Source organism: Salvelinus sp. IW2-2015, linkage group LG9 (genome assembly GCF_002910315.2).
Source record: "Salvelinus sp. IW2-2015 linkage group LG9, ASM291031v2, whole genome shotgun sequence".
In the NCBI taxonomy this organism is placed as follows: domain Eukaryota; kingdom Metazoa; phylum Chordata; class Actinopteri; order Salmoniformes; family Salmonidae; genus Salvelinus; species Salvelinus sp. IW2-2015.
In genome coordinates this window covers 27,527,165-27,544,573 of record NC_036849.1, presented here as the reverse complement: position 1 = coordinate 27,544,573, position 17,409 = coordinate 27,527,165, and the positions used below count along the sequence as shown (strand labels likewise).

The 17,409-nt window shown below is 41.6% G+C and overlaps 1 protein-coding gene across 4 annotated transcripts in view; it reads left to right on the top strand.

The window, feature by feature from the left end:
* LOC111968893 (probable E3 ubiquitin-protein ligase RNF144A-A) overlaps nucleotides 1–17,409 on the top strand; it is a 61,771-nt gene that overhangs the window by 17,342 nt on the left and 27,020 nt on the right. For 3 of the 4 annotated variants that reach the window (XM_023994838.3, XM_070445244.1, XM_023994841.3), the window contains exons 2-3: nucleotides 9,938–10,077; nucleotides 14,933–15,037. In XM_023994838.3, the coding sequence (XP_023850606.1) occupies nucleotides 9,943–10,077; nucleotides 14,933–15,037 (240 nt within the window). In that variant the 5' untranslated portion in view covers nucleotides 9,938–9,942. Of the gene's footprint in view, nucleotides 1–9,926; nucleotides 10,078–14,932; nucleotides 15,038–17,409 lie in introns of all 4 variants that reach the window. The other variant, XM_023994840.3, reaches the window with a different exon arrangement.

Here is a 17,409-nt window from a genome sequence, read left to right as displayed (position 1 = left end):
GAGGTTGTAAGGGTGCTTTGCTAGTGACATTGTCTGATTTATTTACAATTCAAGGCACACCTAACCAGCATGGCTACTACAGCATGCTGCAGCGATACACCATCCCATCTGCTTTGCACTGAGTGGGACTATAATTTTTTAACAGGACAATGACCCTTCAGGCTGTGTAAGGGCTATTTGACCAAGGAGGAGAGTGATGTAGTGCTGCATCAGATGACCAGGCCTCCACGATCACCTGACCTCAACCCARTTGAGATGGTTGGGGTGAGTTGCACCGGAATGTGAAGGAAAAGCAGCCAACAAGTACTCAGCGTATGTGGGAACTTCTTCAAGACTGTTGGAAAAGCATTCTAGATGAAGCTGGTTGAGAGAGTGCGAAGCTGTCATCAAGGCATGGGGTGAAGAAAATAAAATATATTTTGATTATCACATTTTTGGTTGCTACATAGTTTGTCTTCACTATTATTCTACAATCTAGCAAATAGAACAAATAAACAACCCTGGAATGAGTAGGTGTCAACTTTTGATTGGTACTGTATGTGTGTAATAATGTATCATTGTGGAGTGTTTCAGAAAAGCTTTTTCAATGCATACAAGTGTCCTGACATTACAGTGAAATGTAAAGTCATTTCTACTATAAAAAGAACGGAAACCCCATTTAAAAAAAAAAAAAAAAAGTACTTCTCTGTCAGAGCAAATAGATGTGATTGTGATACGGCTTGAGCTGTTTTGAGAAGTAGAGCTCACAAAGATTTGAGAGACAACAGACTGTCAGCACAGTCAACCCTGGGCCCTTGCTCTCTGCAGCTGTCAATAAGGATTTGCACATTGGAGTGCACATGCCGTATCGTTTCTTCAGACACCAATATGTGCAAAGAGACTGGGGAGAGGACGTCTACTGCTCGGTTTTAAGATTATGGAAAGTGTTTTTTTATTTWWTTTTTATTCCTTCTCAAAATCAAAACAACCCAAGCCTTTGTTTGGTCTGTGGTTGTCATTCTCTCTAAGGCTGTGTGAAGTTGTTTGGAATTCTCAAACCAGCACTAGTAGGTGTACAGCATCCAAAATGTCTCTATGGCAACAACACTGTCAATCTGACTGTTGTTGACGTAGCAGTATGGATGAGTAAAACAATATATATTACTGACGGTAACACATCCGTCTAGTTGAGGGTGTGCACACTTAGTAAGCAACATGGTATGGGGAAAAATTCATTTTGGGCCATAGTCGCACACCGCCAACCAAAACCAAGAGGGATTTCAATAAGACACAGCAGATGCATCCTGTCCCTGCCTCCACTTTTTKGGGATTTGAAAGGAATTAACAGAGCCCTATTTAAAGCACCACAATCTCATGAATATTTACGCTGTGTCATTGAGCGCTGCCTAAACCTCGGCTTGCTTGGCTAATGGCACATTTAGGAGGTTTAGCAAGGTGTTGAAACTGGACCGGGACCTCCTCTCCTCCCCCTTGTCTCGAGAATAKAGAAAAACGGCACCATGACTGCTCTGCAGAGGGATGGCGACGTGCCCAGTAGGCATGAGACAGGCTTCATGCCCTGTAACTAGGACACAACCAATCTGACTGCCTCCATCCCAAACAGCACAACACTTAGCTTAGTCTACCCTTCCATCAAAGCTACAACTACACCTAGAAGGTGGTCTGTCTGTCCAGCCATGGAATAAATATATCTTTACTGTCACACTTAACTAATCATCCAGTTCAGTCCCTCCACAGCATTAAAGGAAAACCCAAAACCAGTCATTCCTTTAATTATATAGTTTAAAATAACACTGAGAAACATGGAAAATCTGTAGCTTAAGTCGACTACAAAATCCACAATGCAATGCGCTCTATGGGCTGGCTGGCTAGCTAGTAAATGTAGCTACACACAATATCAAAGGAAATATCAGCATGTAACATAGCTAGTTAGCTATAAAATCGCCTTAACAATCTCACCTTGTTCAACCTGCAGATTGATGTGCCTCAGAGTGGAATCTAACATTCGCAACGGCAGATATACTTTTGTGGAGACGGGAAAAGTTGCCCATGCTACGTCAATGTAGTGTGCGGTGCATTCTGGGTGATTTATGGGACAAGGAGTGCTCTCCTTCAATGAGTAAGTGGGAGTCTATTGGGCACTAGCWMAAAAAMCMAACATTTGAAGACAAATTTAGTCAACAAGAAGGACAACATTACTAATCTTTTTTGAGATGTGAGATAATTAACTTGCTCTCTGTAGTATCGTATAGCTTTGGAATTGTGACATTAMGTATTTTTGAGGAAAATTGGCACTTGTCGTCATACACACTGATTTTGAARAGGGATTGCGTGATTAGCTTAGCAACCGAGAAACGCAGCATGACACATGAACRCAATTGGTCAACAGTCTGCTGGGTGTGTCGTTGTTATACGTTCCTTCATYCATTGGATTYCTTTCTATAATACCTCTGSCAACGGCATCATGCAATGTACCCTGGAATAAAGAGCAGACCAATAGGAAACRTGTKWKASMCYYTSTKWWAWWWYACAYWTYTCYMSRKRKRMAYATCTGCAAAATATGAYCMATTTTCTCATTAGAGAGAATACATCCTCCTGAGTTATGAGTTTGGCCAGTATTAAACTGTTTATGATGGTTTTCGTGATCTAAAAGTTGTATTCCTATTATCTTCCAGTGTAGTGAGAGYGACTTCATCACGGTGCTACATCATACCAGCCTGGTTTTCTGCCTGCTTGAACGCCAATAACTCAGATAAACATGAAATGACCCAGGGAATCGATAGAACATCACTCAGAGATGCACAAAAACAATATAACATTCAAAGTGGGTGAACCGTTCCTTGTAAGGACAGAAAACCAATTGTTTGATGTCCGGGCCCGGCCTTCACTATACTACACTACACTCGGCATGTCACTTCAGATCCTCATTGAGGGGAAAGAAAGAGTGTGCCCCAAATAAAGGACCTCTGGATCCCTCTGGGTTATGAATTTAGGTCAGTTGGCTGGGGCAGAAGGGAACTGGAGAGCGGTGAAGAAGTGTGTCCTCCTGAGATCACTGGCTCTATATTACAGAAACGTTGGTGACGGTGGAATGGAAACCAATGTCCTACATTCTAAATTTGTGACCGGTGAGGCAGACGTTCGTAATACGCAGCTTTTCAGTCACRGCATTTTGTTTCGATAACGGCCGGGCCTGGCACAAACGTATTATATGCATAGGTCACTAGCAGCAACAGTGTTCCTTTCTTTGGATTATCTTATTGCTTTCATAATGTTGTGTTGAATCATTTGTGCCATTGTGAACCTTGAGCTAACAGTTTGGTGTTGGGGGGAGATGGGTAGAGAAATCGTGTAATCACTCTTGATTTACCTGAAAATATTTCGAACAATACTGTCTGTTACTGTCGCACATTGCAACGTGCTTTTCACCTGCTCCTAGCCACGGTTTTCCACTCATTCTGAAGCGGTGGATGCATGACTTCCATGGCAACCAGAAGTTAATGAATCATTGTTCTTGGCACAGGGCCAGGGGTGACCTTTTACAGAAAGACAGATTAGGAGTCGTTTGACACCGCTGAGTCCACCAGGCCGATGGCCCTTGGCCCTCAGACCAGCCTGGTGCAGAGACACATGAACGGACACTATCATGCACACGGCCAAACATGCAGGCTGCATGAGAATGGGGCCTCTAGGTTATGGTGCATTTGATGAACTCAATCAGGAGAATATTCCTTCATCTGCTCGTGTTGAGTAACTAATGCAGCGTGGACAGCATTTAGCACGGTTAGTAAACATATGTGAATATATTGTGTTAATTCATTTCCTKTTGTGAATAGGCTTGCAGCCTACAGTAGGTGGTTCCTGTCAAAATGTATTATGGTTAATTGTAGTTGAGGGAAAACCAGAAGATTACATCCTTTCTTTTGTAGTACGCCTAGGCTAGAAATGAAGTGACGTTTCTCAGGTCTTCGTGTTGTAGCTGGGATGTTTCCATTTGGGATTAGGATGTTTTTAAATCCTTGCATACAAAACATTCCTTGGCAAAGACAATGAAATAGCATTGACTTGTCCTCTGTCTAGCTTGCAACATCAAGAATGTCATACTCTGACTGCCTCTCAGAGAAGTTGTCCTTCTACTTCAATCTGTCAACGCTGCTGTCATCTTGTTCTTTTATGATTCCAAGACATTGCAGTTGGGCTCGTTCCTTTTTATGGCAATGTCAGTTTTGTAAACAATGGAAAAACACTTGTCATTTGAAAATGTTCACAGCCATATGTCAAAGTACATGCAGGCTTCAAATCAACTGTTAGAAATATTATAGTGTCGTGTCTTTTTGTTTGAAGGGCTTGACTGCTAACAGGGGTATACGTGTGCTCTGTCTGYCATACAGCGTATGTCCAGTGGGAGCTACACAGCAAGGTGACAAACGGCAGTGCTGCCAAAAACCAGGTGACTCAGGAGACTGAGGATATTGGCAGATGGCCACGGTGTGACGGAAACACTGGACGCCGAGGAGACATGACACAAATGAGCACCGAAGCCTCTCTCTTAATTACCTGTCTAGAGCAAGGAGTGCAGCGAGGGAGGAACATGACGATGGCAGGCCCACAAAGCACGTCCATTAGAGGCCTTGATCAGACTAATCACCCTGTGGACAAAATAGTGTTGTGATTGTTAGCCTAGCCTTTTAGCCTCAATTACCCTGTTAGCCTAGTCGGTTAACCTAGCTTTGCCTATTAGCATTGTAACTTCTGGTTTGGACTTTTGAACTTCTATTAGGTTAAGATCAGTGTGTGTGTGTCATTTTGAGGAACTTACAGTAAGTGAAAGCTTAAGGAGGCTAAACGTTCAATGAGATTAGTGTGGCAGCTTTTGGTTGGCCAGCATGTGGTTTGATTGACTCAGCAGTCAGCCTCTCTGGTCTGCTTAATGCTTCATTGATACRGTCCTTGAGCTTTGCATTTGCATAGAGAGCTAAAAAACTTTTTATGATTTCACTGTAGGAATATTTGTGAAACCATTTCCCTGAAGGTTAGGTCATCACCATGGTTCCAATCATTTCAACTGCCATTCATTTCTCTTCTGACTGAATGCACACCAACCTTGAGTTGCCTCTTCACCATCCCCTCCGCAGTGGAAGACAATGAAACACTCCYCTCAGAATGACAGCTTTCCTCACAGGATGAGATGCATCTTACATGCATTGCTCCAGTGTTCACTTTAGCAGGAAGCATTTCCAGCAGCAATTGTATCACATCTCTGACCCATTTTTTYCCCCTTTCTATTTTTGTTTCTTCAAAAAAGCTTTCAAGCTTTCAAAGGTTGAATTGACCAGGGACAAGTCATCAGTTGTTTGACAGTGCTTTTGTCTCTTGAGAAAGGTAAACCCTGTCCACCATCACAGCCCCTGCATTTTGCACTAACACACAAGGATGACTCGTGGTTTGGCCGCTTCACAAAAGTGAACCTGTGTTTTGGCGTGTGGAAAACAAAGTGTAGGGATGGGCATTTGACATTTATTTACTATTCAAATAATGACATTTTGTCAGATAAAATTAAATGGTTGAGCGTAAATAGCAATCAGAATGACGCAAATACACATGGTAGAGGTTAACAGCGGACATTCTGCTTTTTATCTGGTAGCAACAGCAAAAKAAGTCAGATGTTTGCCATGATAGGACTGATTCTGTTACAAAAAATACTTTCTGGTGACTTTTTGCATTGATATGCGTCAGGTATTGTGGAACTCTGTTAGATGAGCATCTGTAATTGCGATTTAAAGTGGGGGRAAATAGCATACCGATGTCAAGGCAGCCGAGAGGGCTAAATGTGCAGCAGTAGCTCAACTCAACGTTATAAAAACTACATTCAAAAGTTGGTTTTATTCAATTAAGAATTTCAAATGTCACATGGATCATATAATTGAACGTTTTTTCATTGTTAAAATCGGCCTAAAAAAATCAAACACTAACTTCTGTTCGGCTATCCGAATATTCGTTTAACCTTGCCCATCCCTAGTAGAGTACATCCCCTCCGAGGAGCCTCGGTAGACTATAAATAGATCTTACGTAATCCAGTTTGATATGATATTATGTAATTACAGAGAAAGCTGCTAGACCCAGGTTCAAATGAGAGCCGTTCTTGACCAGTCTCTGTCTGCATCGCAGCCGAGGAGGTGTTGAATATTGATATTAACGAGTGATGGCAATGCTTATCACAGCAATTTAATGCAGGGCTCGGCTATGGTGTCATTTGAGCGGTAGGGTGCAGTGACAGACGGGGAGAGGGAAGGGAGGCTTGTCTAGGCCTTTATGATGACGAGTGGGACTGGGAATTGCCAGGGACCTCAATATGATATTGTCACGATACTTAGTGCTTTCGGAAAGTATTCAGACCCCTTCCTTTTTCCACATTTTGTTACGTTACAGCCTTATTCAAACATTTATTAAATAAATACAAGTCCTTAATCTACACACAATACCCCATAATGACAAAGCGAAATGTTTGTAAATATATAAAAAATAAATTGATACCTTATTTACGTAAGTATTCAGACCCTTTGCTGTGAGACTTGAAATTGAGCTCTGGTGCATCCTGTTTCCATTGATCATCCTTGATATTTCTACAACTTGATTGGAGTCCACCTGTGGTAAATTCAAAATTGATTAGACATGATTTGGAAAGGCGCGCGCGCGCACACCTGTCTATAAGGTTCCACAGTTGACAGTCCATGTCAGAGCAAAAAACCATGCCATGAGGTCGAAGGAATTGTCTCTAGCGCTGCGCAACAGGATTGTGTTGAGGCACAGATCTGGGGGAACGGTACCAAATGTCTGCAGCATTGGAGGTCCCCAAGAACACAGTGGCCTCCATATTCAATGTTTGCTTTTTTATTTTTACCCATCTACCAATGGGTGCCCTTCTTTGTGAGGCATTGGAAAACCTCCCTGGTCTTTGTGGTTGAATCATTGTTTGAAATTCACTGCTCGACTGAGGGACCTTACAGATATTTGTATGTGTGGGGTACAGAGATGAGGTAGTCATTCAAAATTCATGTTAAACACTATTGCACACAGTGAGTCCATGCAACTTATTATGTGATTTATTCAGCAAATTTTTACTTAGCCTTGCCATAAAGGGGTTGAATACTTCTTGACTCAAGACATTTCAGCTTTTCGTTTTTAATTAGTAAAATGTTCTAAACTTAATTCCACTTTGACAGTGAGGTAGTGTGTAGGCCAGTGGCACAAAATATCAATGTAATCTTTTTTAAATTCCGGCTGTAACAAAACAAAATGTGGAAAAGTCAAGGGGTGTGAATACTTTCTGAATGCGCTGTATATTTCTGCGTATCACAGTCCGGGTCATGGACTATACATGTGAAGATTACCCATTTCCTCTGATGGAAGATTAATTATGTAGAGATACTGTAGTTGACAGGATATGTCCCTTTATAGTTACTTGGCTAGCTCCTCAAAGTACCACTGCCCCACTTTCTATACAGCCCTACTCTCTACTGTACACTTTCACTATCTAGGTTGCTCACGTAATGTGTTATGGAATAGTTCAACGTTGTACATTCGTAGACGGATGTATACATTCTGTGCAGTTATAGCAATATAATGCTAGAACTGCTCTCAAATCCCCCAGGATACTACACAATGTACACACACACACACACACACGTTGTTTTCTGACACCATTTACATATATTTGTATTATTATTGACAGGCTCTAAACCTGTATGTTGTCGGGAGCTTAGACCGCAACTCCGGAAGACCAGACTCCGGCACTTCCACTTATTTGTTAGTTAATCTATAAGTTAAGATTGTAAACTTCCTTGTCTGTAGCCGTGGTTAACCACGTTGACTTACGGCCTCCTGCATATTGATTGCTGCCGCAATGTGTCGTGCCAGACATGCAGTAGGTTTATTTTAAAAGCAGGGAGCTGAGATCATGCATTTGGTGTGTGTGTGTGTCACTGAGCGATAATGGACCTCCTGGTATGGAGCTCCCTTTTGAATTGCACCATTTTTTGTCATGAGAACTCTGCTCTCTCATCTCCTCCGGCTCGCCTTAGAGAATCTCTCATTTGTCTTTGTTGATTCTTATTTACCCCGCCTAACCCATACATAGAGGGAGCTTTATAGTACACGGTCTGTATTATGGCAGTCTATCCACCTTGTACTACTGTTGGAGAAAAATCACCATCTTCAATGAGGCTCTCGTTGTAAAGACACCCGTATAATGCACATACCATTTCAACAATCATATGGCGATCTATAGTGCTAATGTGATTCCACTTCCACTTGCTGCTGTGATGGCTGGCCCTGGCAGGTTTTCACTCGGCAGCCAGTGAGTCTTGTCTTGGCACGTTTGATTGGTGTAGAGTAGACAGGCTTTTAGAGCTCTTGGCTAGCCTCCCACTACTTGGCCTGATGAAAGCAGGCCCAGTGTACTACACTAATGGATAGGAGGCTCTCCTCTCGCTCCCTCTCCCCCCTCTCTCTCGTTCTGCCTCTCTCGCGTCCCCTCAACCTCCACTGAAGAGCTGAAGGGAAGACCAGAGTCCACAAATCAAGGGGAATCACTTAATAGTCAGGAGGTGCCCATTTCAGTTGCTTTGTCACAATATTAATAATTTACCACATGATTCCCTGGACTTCTCCCTGTCTTGTCTGTTTGACACAGGGTGGTTTTGGTGACTCCCCATGCAGCACGTTGACCTTGACACAACCAGACAAACAACACTGTTCCTATAAACGACTCACACTGGCCAGTGTGTTGTCAGCTTGGCAGCCTTAGCACAGGTCAGGACATGTTCTCTCCCTGCAGCATGTGTAGACAGCATTGGGCCAATGTTGACTCATTCTCAGTCCCTACAGCAGCCCCTCCTTTTGTATATTTTTAGTGGGTAGATCAGCTTTAATATTGCATATTGTGGGTTCTATCAATGTAATTGTCTGCATCATTTCCAATCCCCCATATGTTTTTCTTATTTTCCTTGTTTATTATTTTCCCCTGACCCTACCACCCCTCCCCTAATTGAAGTAAACTAATGGACAACAACGCTTAGGCTTCTACTTCCAGTTTATACATACTATACATTTTACAGACACAGTACATTTTACATGAGTTAACCAGCCACTCATCCTTTCTGCCTCCTCTGCCTTCTTCCACTTTTTGGTCTCTGAGAGGGAAGCTATTGTGTTAGTGCTCACTGCTCAGACAAGTGAAAGCTATGTATCTGCCAGGCCCCTCCTTTTCTCCCTCGTCTCTCCCCAGTTGCCTAGCAGCGATGGGAGAGTTTGAAGTGTTGACATTTCCTGCACGGGGGCAGTTCCTGTAAACACTCAGACATTAAGTGACTGCTGTCTCTTCCTCTCCGGTCTCAGCCAGGGTGGACGAAAGGCAGTCAGAATCAGAGTTGAAGGCCCAAAAAAATAAACCCTTTTCTCAGAAATTGAAGAGAGGAGATGACGGCGAAGGGAAAGTGTTCTTTTAATACGACTGCTTTTATCTCGGGGCAAAAAGCAACAAGACGCTCGCTGCAGGTTTAGCTGTTTAGAGATGTATTTATTCTGTCTGAGAGCATCCAGAAGGGAAGTCATTGTTACTGACAAGGTGCGTTTAGGCAACGAGCTGGTGTCACACTGCCTTTCTGACCAATGCAGAATGACACAGCAAATAACTGCATGTCTGGGACATGGGGCTAGATCATGTAGATGCTCATTACTGAGCTATCTTCATTCACACATTGTGAGTCTCATATCAGTTTTCCTTTGTCTGTGAAATGACAAACATTAGCCATTCTGCGTCTTAAACCTATCATTAAAAACACCAGTTGCAGAGCTGGAAGAGCATCAAATTCTCAGATTCATCTCAGGAAATGTTTTTAACCAGGGCTCCTCTCTCTTGCTCTCAGCTCTGTGCCAGGCAAGATGACCACAGCCAGGTATCGGCCCACCTGGGACCTGGCCCTGGACCCGCTGGTCTCCTGCAAACTGTGCCTTGGAGAGTTTCCCCTGGAGCAGATGACCACCATCACTCAGTGTCAATGTGTCTTCTGTACACTGGTGAGTGCACTTAAATCGTCTGTTCCTCGTCTTGTCAATATGTCCCCTGTGTGCACCATAGTGTGTATGTGTTGTGTTTAACACCGTCCTTGTCAATATGTCCTCTGTGAAAGAGCCGTATCTGTGTTGCACATGTTAACATCCTGAAGAATAGTGTTTGTTCACCCATGTTATGTCTAAGAAATCATGTGCGTTCTACCTCAATATGTGGATAGTGAAGTACTAGCAGTGAATACTATGCAATTCTTTCTTCCATACAGATCCAGTGTTTACCACTGCCTTTGAATGCACAGAACAATGTAACAATATAACTGTCAACTAAGTGAAAGGAATTCTTAAAAGGCTGGAGGTTGTGAGCACATGCATCGCATACCTTGATCTAGGAGTGAGCAACTCCTATACACGTCAGTCCATGGTGATTCCTCTACCTGGGTCAAATACTGAAACCTCAATGAGACCTCAACTCCCTTCTTGATCTTGCAATTTTATTTGTAATGTATCTACAGAAATACAATACTGGTCGTAACTTAACTAAATGTATGCTACAGTCATTGTGGACTGCTGTCCAGTTGCTTGAATTCACAGAGGAGAGGCACATTGATTTTTGACCTCTCCTCAAGCTGGGACCACAGCCACGACTTTCCCAGCATGTGAAAGCCTGAAGATGCTTAAAAATTCAGCATCATCCAACCCTGTTATCCTCTTCTTTCATTTTAATCTCGCCATTTGACTCGCCCCTCAGTATTTTTGGAGAGTGAGAGAAAGTCAAAACATGACAAACGATTTGTTTGCCGAACCATAAAAAATTATGCATAAAAAGAAAATAACTGTGACAAATATCTTAGTTGGGACTTAAGGTGTCTTCCAGTCAGTGGGCCTACATCAAATGTATTGTGTTTTGTCTGTAATTGACATATTGAATATAAACTCAGAGACTGAATGTACTGTAATGTTTTGGTAGGAGATCTCTAAAACCAGTCCGCTATCATTTATACTTTTGAACAGTGGGAACAATAACTGTCTGGCTGTCTTAGGGATGCATGATATATCGGTGAACATATCGATGTCAAGTTTAATGGCGACGTTAAAAACCGATGTCAAAGCTACCCTGCATACCTACAGTTGAAGTCAGAGGTTTACATACACTTAGGTTGGAGTCATTAGAACTTGTTTTTCAATCACGCCAAAACTATAGTTTGTTAAAAAGTAATTTGTGGAAAGTCGGGTAGGACATCTACTTTGWGCATGACACAAGTCATTTTTCAAAAATTGTTTAGACAGATTATTTCACTTATAATTCACTGTATCACAATTCCAGTGGGTCAGAAGTTTACATACACTAAGTTGATGACTGTGCCTTTAAACAGCTTGGAAAATTACAGAAAATGATGGCTTTAGAAGCTTCTGATGGGCTAATTGACATAATTTGAGTCAATTGGAGGTGTACCTGTGGATGTATTTCAAGGCCTACCTTCAAACTCAGTGCCTCTTTGCTTGACATATGGGAAAATCAAAAGAAATCAGCCAAGACCTCAGAAAAAAAWKTGTATACCTCCACAAGTCTGGTTCATCCTTGGGAGCACATTCCAAAAGCCTGAAGGTACCATGTTCATCTGTACAAACAATAGTACGCAAGTATAAACACCATGTGACCACGCAGCTGTCATAACGCTCAGGAAGGAGACGCATTCTGTCTCCTAGCGATGAACGTACTTTGGTGGGAAAAGTGCAAATCAATCCCAGAACAACAGCAAAGGACCTTGTGAAGATGCTGGAGGAAACGGGTACAAAAGTATCTATATCCACAGTAAAACGAGTCCTATATCGACATAACCTGAATGGCCGCTCAGCAAGGAAGAAGCCACTGCTCCAAAACCGCAATAAAAAAGCCAGACTACGGTTTGCAACTGCACATGGGGACAAAGATCGTACTTTTGGAGAAATTTTCTCTGGTCTGATGAAACAAAAATAGAACTGTTTGGCCATGATGACCATTATGTTTGGAGGAGAAAGGGGGGTGCTTGCAAGCCGAAGAACACCATCCCAACCGTGAAGCACAGGGGTGGCAACATGTTGTGGGGGTGCTTTGCTGCAGGATGGACTGGTGCACTTCACAAAATAGATGGAAAATTGTGGATATATTTAAGCAACATCTCAAGACATCAGTCAGGAAGTTAAAGCTTGGTCGCAAATGAACAAAAGCATGAACAAAGCATAATTCCAAAGTTGCTGCAAAATGGCTTAAGGACAACAAAGTCGAGGTATTGGAGTGGCCGTCACAAAGCCCTGACCTCAATCCTATAGATAATCTGCGGGCAGAACTGAAAAAGCGTGTGTGAGCAAGGATGTCTACAAACCTGACTCAGTTACACCAGCTCTGTCAGGAAGAATGGGCCAAAATTCACCCAACTTATTGTGGGAAGCTTGTGGACAGCTACCTGAAACGTTTGACCCAAGTTAAACAATTTAAAGGCAATGCTACCAAATACTAATTGAGTGCATGTAAACTTCTCACCCACTGGGAATGTGATGAAAGAAATAAAAGCTGAAATAAATCATTCTCTCTACTATTATTCTGACATTTCACATTCTGAAAATAAAGTGGTGATCCTAACTGACCTAAGACTTTTTAATAGGATTAAATGTCAGGAATTGTGAAAAACTGAGTTTAAATGTATTTGGCTAAGGTGTATGTAATCTTCCGACTTCAACTGTATAAAACGTAGGTACATGACATAACGCCACATAGTTGTGCGCTACACGTGCAACACGTCATTCCTAACCTAGCCCACAATTTCTGCTGTGTGGATCGAGCATTCAACAAGTCAAGCAGTCATTTGAAAGATTAAGAACATTTCAGCGAGACAACTCAAAGGCGAAATCCATTAAAGCCAAGATAATGAATTCATTGCCTTTGACAATCTACCGTTCYCTGTCGTGGGTGATGTTGGCTTTCGCCGACTGGTCGAGCACCGGTACACACTACCAAGTGCGCTATTTTTCAGATGTTGCCCTACCGGAGTTACACAGTAATAGCGTCAATGCTATTAGCTTCACAACATACATACTATGGAACGCCGTTTGAGTCTTTGCGTGTCACAAAAGATACAGTAGCACTGTGAAAGCTGTACAAAAAAGTCTGCAAACACCAGCCACGAACTATGTGTTTACAATACCACGTTGGTAATAAAGCATCATTTGTTTGACAGCAACTTCTGGGGTAGCTAGCTTTAGCTTGGTGCCTAACTAGCACCAATACAACCAGCCTGAAAACAATGACCAATAGAAACTTCAGTCATTTTCATTTTTTCTTAGGACTGATTTGGGAATCCTTGTGAATAAGTATTATCTAGGTTGCCACTTGTTGTTCACCTATTGAAATTGAACTTCAGATCATGAAAATAAATAGCCAGCTACTTAACCTTGTTGCCCAAAGCAAACGTTTTAAGCAGCMAGCTAGCTTCATATGGCTAGTGAGACTCGACTGGACCGGGTTATGTGTTGTGAAGCTAGCCACAATAAGGATTAGGCACAATAGTGGAATTTGCGGTTTGCTTTCAAAATAAAAGTATGCCATTGACAGTGATACAAATAGTCTAATTATGCCTACTTTTATTTTGAAGGCTAACCACAAAGTCCACTATTGGGTCCGACCACCATTAATCAGATAAGAACGATTTTATAAATTAGGGTTATTTTAGATGACACCTAGCTATATAGTTAGCTAACTATAGCTACTGAAACCGATTTTTATGTCGTTATTTGACACGTCAAATAGTGTTATTTGACGTATACCTTTTTTGACACGCAAAGACCCAAACTGCGTTCAATAGAAATCCTGGTTGAGAATGAAACGACTGAACAACAAAACAGCACAGCAAGTAAGTGAAAGAAATAGGTTTTGATTATGTTTTACTGGTAATGGGGACATGCATAAATGCCAACAATATAACTGGTAATGGGGACATACATAAATGCCAACAAAATAACTTTTTGGTGTGTGTGCATGAACTTTATTTAACTAGGCAAGTCAGTTCAGAACAAATTCTTATTTACAATGACGGCCCGGACGACGCTGGGCCAATTGTGCACCGCCCTATGGGACTCCCAATCACGGCCGGATGTGATAGTCTGGATTCGAACCAGAGACTGTAGTGACGCCTCTTGCACTGAGATGCAGTGCCTTAGACTGCTGCTTGTGTGCGTGTTAACTATTTAACTGTACTAGAAGGCTTAAAAGACCGCAAAAATTTTAAATATCGGTTATCGGTATCATTTTATTTTGGCAAGGAAAATATTGCATATCGTTATCGGCCAAAAATGTAATGTGTGTATTACAAGTCGGTCGTCTGTGGAGCTCAATCAGAGCTATGAAAGAGCCATGGCTTTTAGTTTGGTAATGAACTCGTGTTTACTGCAGTTGCTAATAGGGAATTGGCTGGATTTGTAGCACTATGCAATATTACATATTGTAGCTGTGAATAGCCTTCGTTTAGAAGTCCCTCTCACTGTCTCATTTTAGTTTAAAATACTTTCATTGGGATGTTGTGGTTAGCATGCTTCTCTTCAGCTAACCAGAAACTGTCAAGAAACCAGTAATGGATGGCAGAATGAATAGTTAATGCCAAAAGCAGAGAACTTCTACTACGGGGTTCAAAGAGGGAGAGGCACTTTGGTTGTCGCACCATACAGTATGCCAGGGATGGGTAACTCCAGTCCTCGGGGGTCCTGATTGGTGTCGCACTTTTGCCCCGAGGACTGRAGTGGCCCATCCCTGCAGTATGCCTGCACATTTTCTGATTGACTGCATGGCCAAAGAGTGAGGTCAATTTCATACTCTTGGTTTTTATTTCAGTGCCTGAAGCAGTATGTGGAACTCCTGATCAAAGAGGGGCTCGAAACTGCTATTAGCTGTCCAGACTCTGCCTGTCCAAAACGAGGACACTTACTGGAAAATGAGGTATTATTTACAAAAATGTTTTTTAATTATATAATTTGTTTCAGGGACATATGCAATTCAGATATTGATGTATTGAAGGGGCCAGAGCCAAATGTATTGTACCATTTTTCAGCTTTTACTTTTCAGTGTACAGTTGCTTACTTTTAAGAATATGATATTACATCTACACACACACGCACGCACGCACACACACACCAGAATTCATGTGAGTGAATTCATGATCACAAAGTTGTGGTAAGTTGATAATGCCATTTGATTTTACTGGACTTGTTGCTTGCGGTTTTCAGCAAAACAGAATAAATGCAGGATTGACAGAAGTATCTTAAGTAAAATGTGTTCATATCGAGAAGACAAAAGGTAGGTTACACAGACATAACACAACTCAGTCGTGATGGATGATGGGGAAACTAGACGGAATGGCAGTCTGTTTGTGCTATCATTCCAACTCTGTATCACTCATTGTTATGACAATGAGCAATAAATTTGGCAAGAACAAACTGATCTGGGACCTGACTATGGTGACACTACAAAGTAGGGAAACTGACTATTTCATAGTGAGGCAAAATGCATTGCATGCATACTATCAGATCATCAAGGAAGTCCAAAACACAAATTCCTATTATTAACAGTGTTAAATAACACTGTGAAACCATTTTTTTTTATAAGGACAAAATGAAAAGAGAGGTAGAAATGTGAAAATCATTTTGGGAAATCTGTTGCAGCTCAAATCTACTACAAAACCCACAATGCAATGTTCTCTCTCTGCCTCTCTGGGATGGCTAGCTAGGTAGCTAGCTAGACACATAGCAACATACAATAATACCAAAGTGATCTGGTGTGCAGGTAATTGTTTTAAAAGCTTTGTGAATTGTGAAAAAATTGTGCTTCTACACCTGCATTGCTTGCTGTTTAGGGTTTTAGGCTGGGTTTCTGTACAGCACTACGAGATATTAGCTGATGTACGAAGGGCTATATAAAATAAACTTGATTTGATTGTCTGTGAAGAGTTATATACAGTGCATTCGGGAAAGTATTCAGATCCCTTGACTTTTTCCATATTTTGTTACGTTACAGTCTTATTCTAAAATTGATTAAATTCGTTTTTTCCCCCTCAATTTATACGCAATACCCCGTAATGACCAAACCAAGGTTTTTTAGACATTTTTCAAATGTACAGTACCAGTTAAAAGTTTGGACATACTTACTCATTAAAGTTTTGTTTTACTATTTTCTAGATTGTAGAATAATAGTGAAGACATAAACTATGAAATAACACATATGGAATCATGTAGTAACCAAAAGTGTGAAACAAATCAAAACATGTTTAATATTTGAGATTCTTCAAAGTAGCTACCCTTTGCCTTGATGACAGCTTTGCACACTTTTGGCATTCTCTCAACCAGCTTCACCTGGAATTATTTTCCAACAGTCTTGAAGGAGTTCCCACATATGCAGAGCTCTTGTTGGCTGCTCCTTCACTCTGCGGTCCAACTCATCCCAAACCATCTCAATTGGATTGTGGAGGCCTGGTCAACTGATGCAGCWCTCCATTACTTTCCTTTTTGGTCAAATAGCCCTTACACAGCCTGGAGGTGTGTTGGTTCATTGTCCTGTTGAAAAACAAATAAAAGTCCCACTAAGTGCAAACCAGATGGAATGGCGTATAGCTGCAGAATTCTGTGGTAGCCATGCTGGTTAGGTGTGCCTTGAATTGTAAATAAATCACTGACAGTGTCACCAGCAAAGCACCATCACACCTTCATGCTTCACGGTGGGAACCACACATGCGGAGATCATCCGTTCACCTACTCTGCGTTTCACAAAGATCCRGCAGTTGGAAACAAAAATCTCAAATTTGGACTCATCAGACCAAAGGACAGATTTCTGCCGATTTAAATGTTCTATGCTCGTGTTTCTTGGCCTAAGCAAGTCTCTTCCTATTATTGGTGTCCTTTAGTAGTGGTTTCTTTGCAGCAATTCGACCATGAAGGCCTGATTTCATTGAGTCTCTGAACAGTTGGTCTTGGTGTGTCTGTTACTTGAAGTCTGAAGCATTTATTTGGGCTGCAATCTGAGGTGCAGTTAACTACAATGAACTTATCCTCTGCAGCAGAGGTAACTCTGGGTCTTCCTTTCATGTGGTGGTTCTCGAGAGCCAATTTCATAGTGCTTGATGGTTTTTGTGACTGTACTTGAGGAAACTTTCAAAGTTCTTGAAGTGTTCTGAATTGACTGACCTTCATGTCTTTTTGGATCAGCTTAGTATTGCGGAAAGATTGTTGCAATTTTTTGTCTGCGTCATTGTAATTGTCTGCATCATTTCCAATCCCCCATATATTTTGGGGGGTAAATACAATATATAATAAATATAA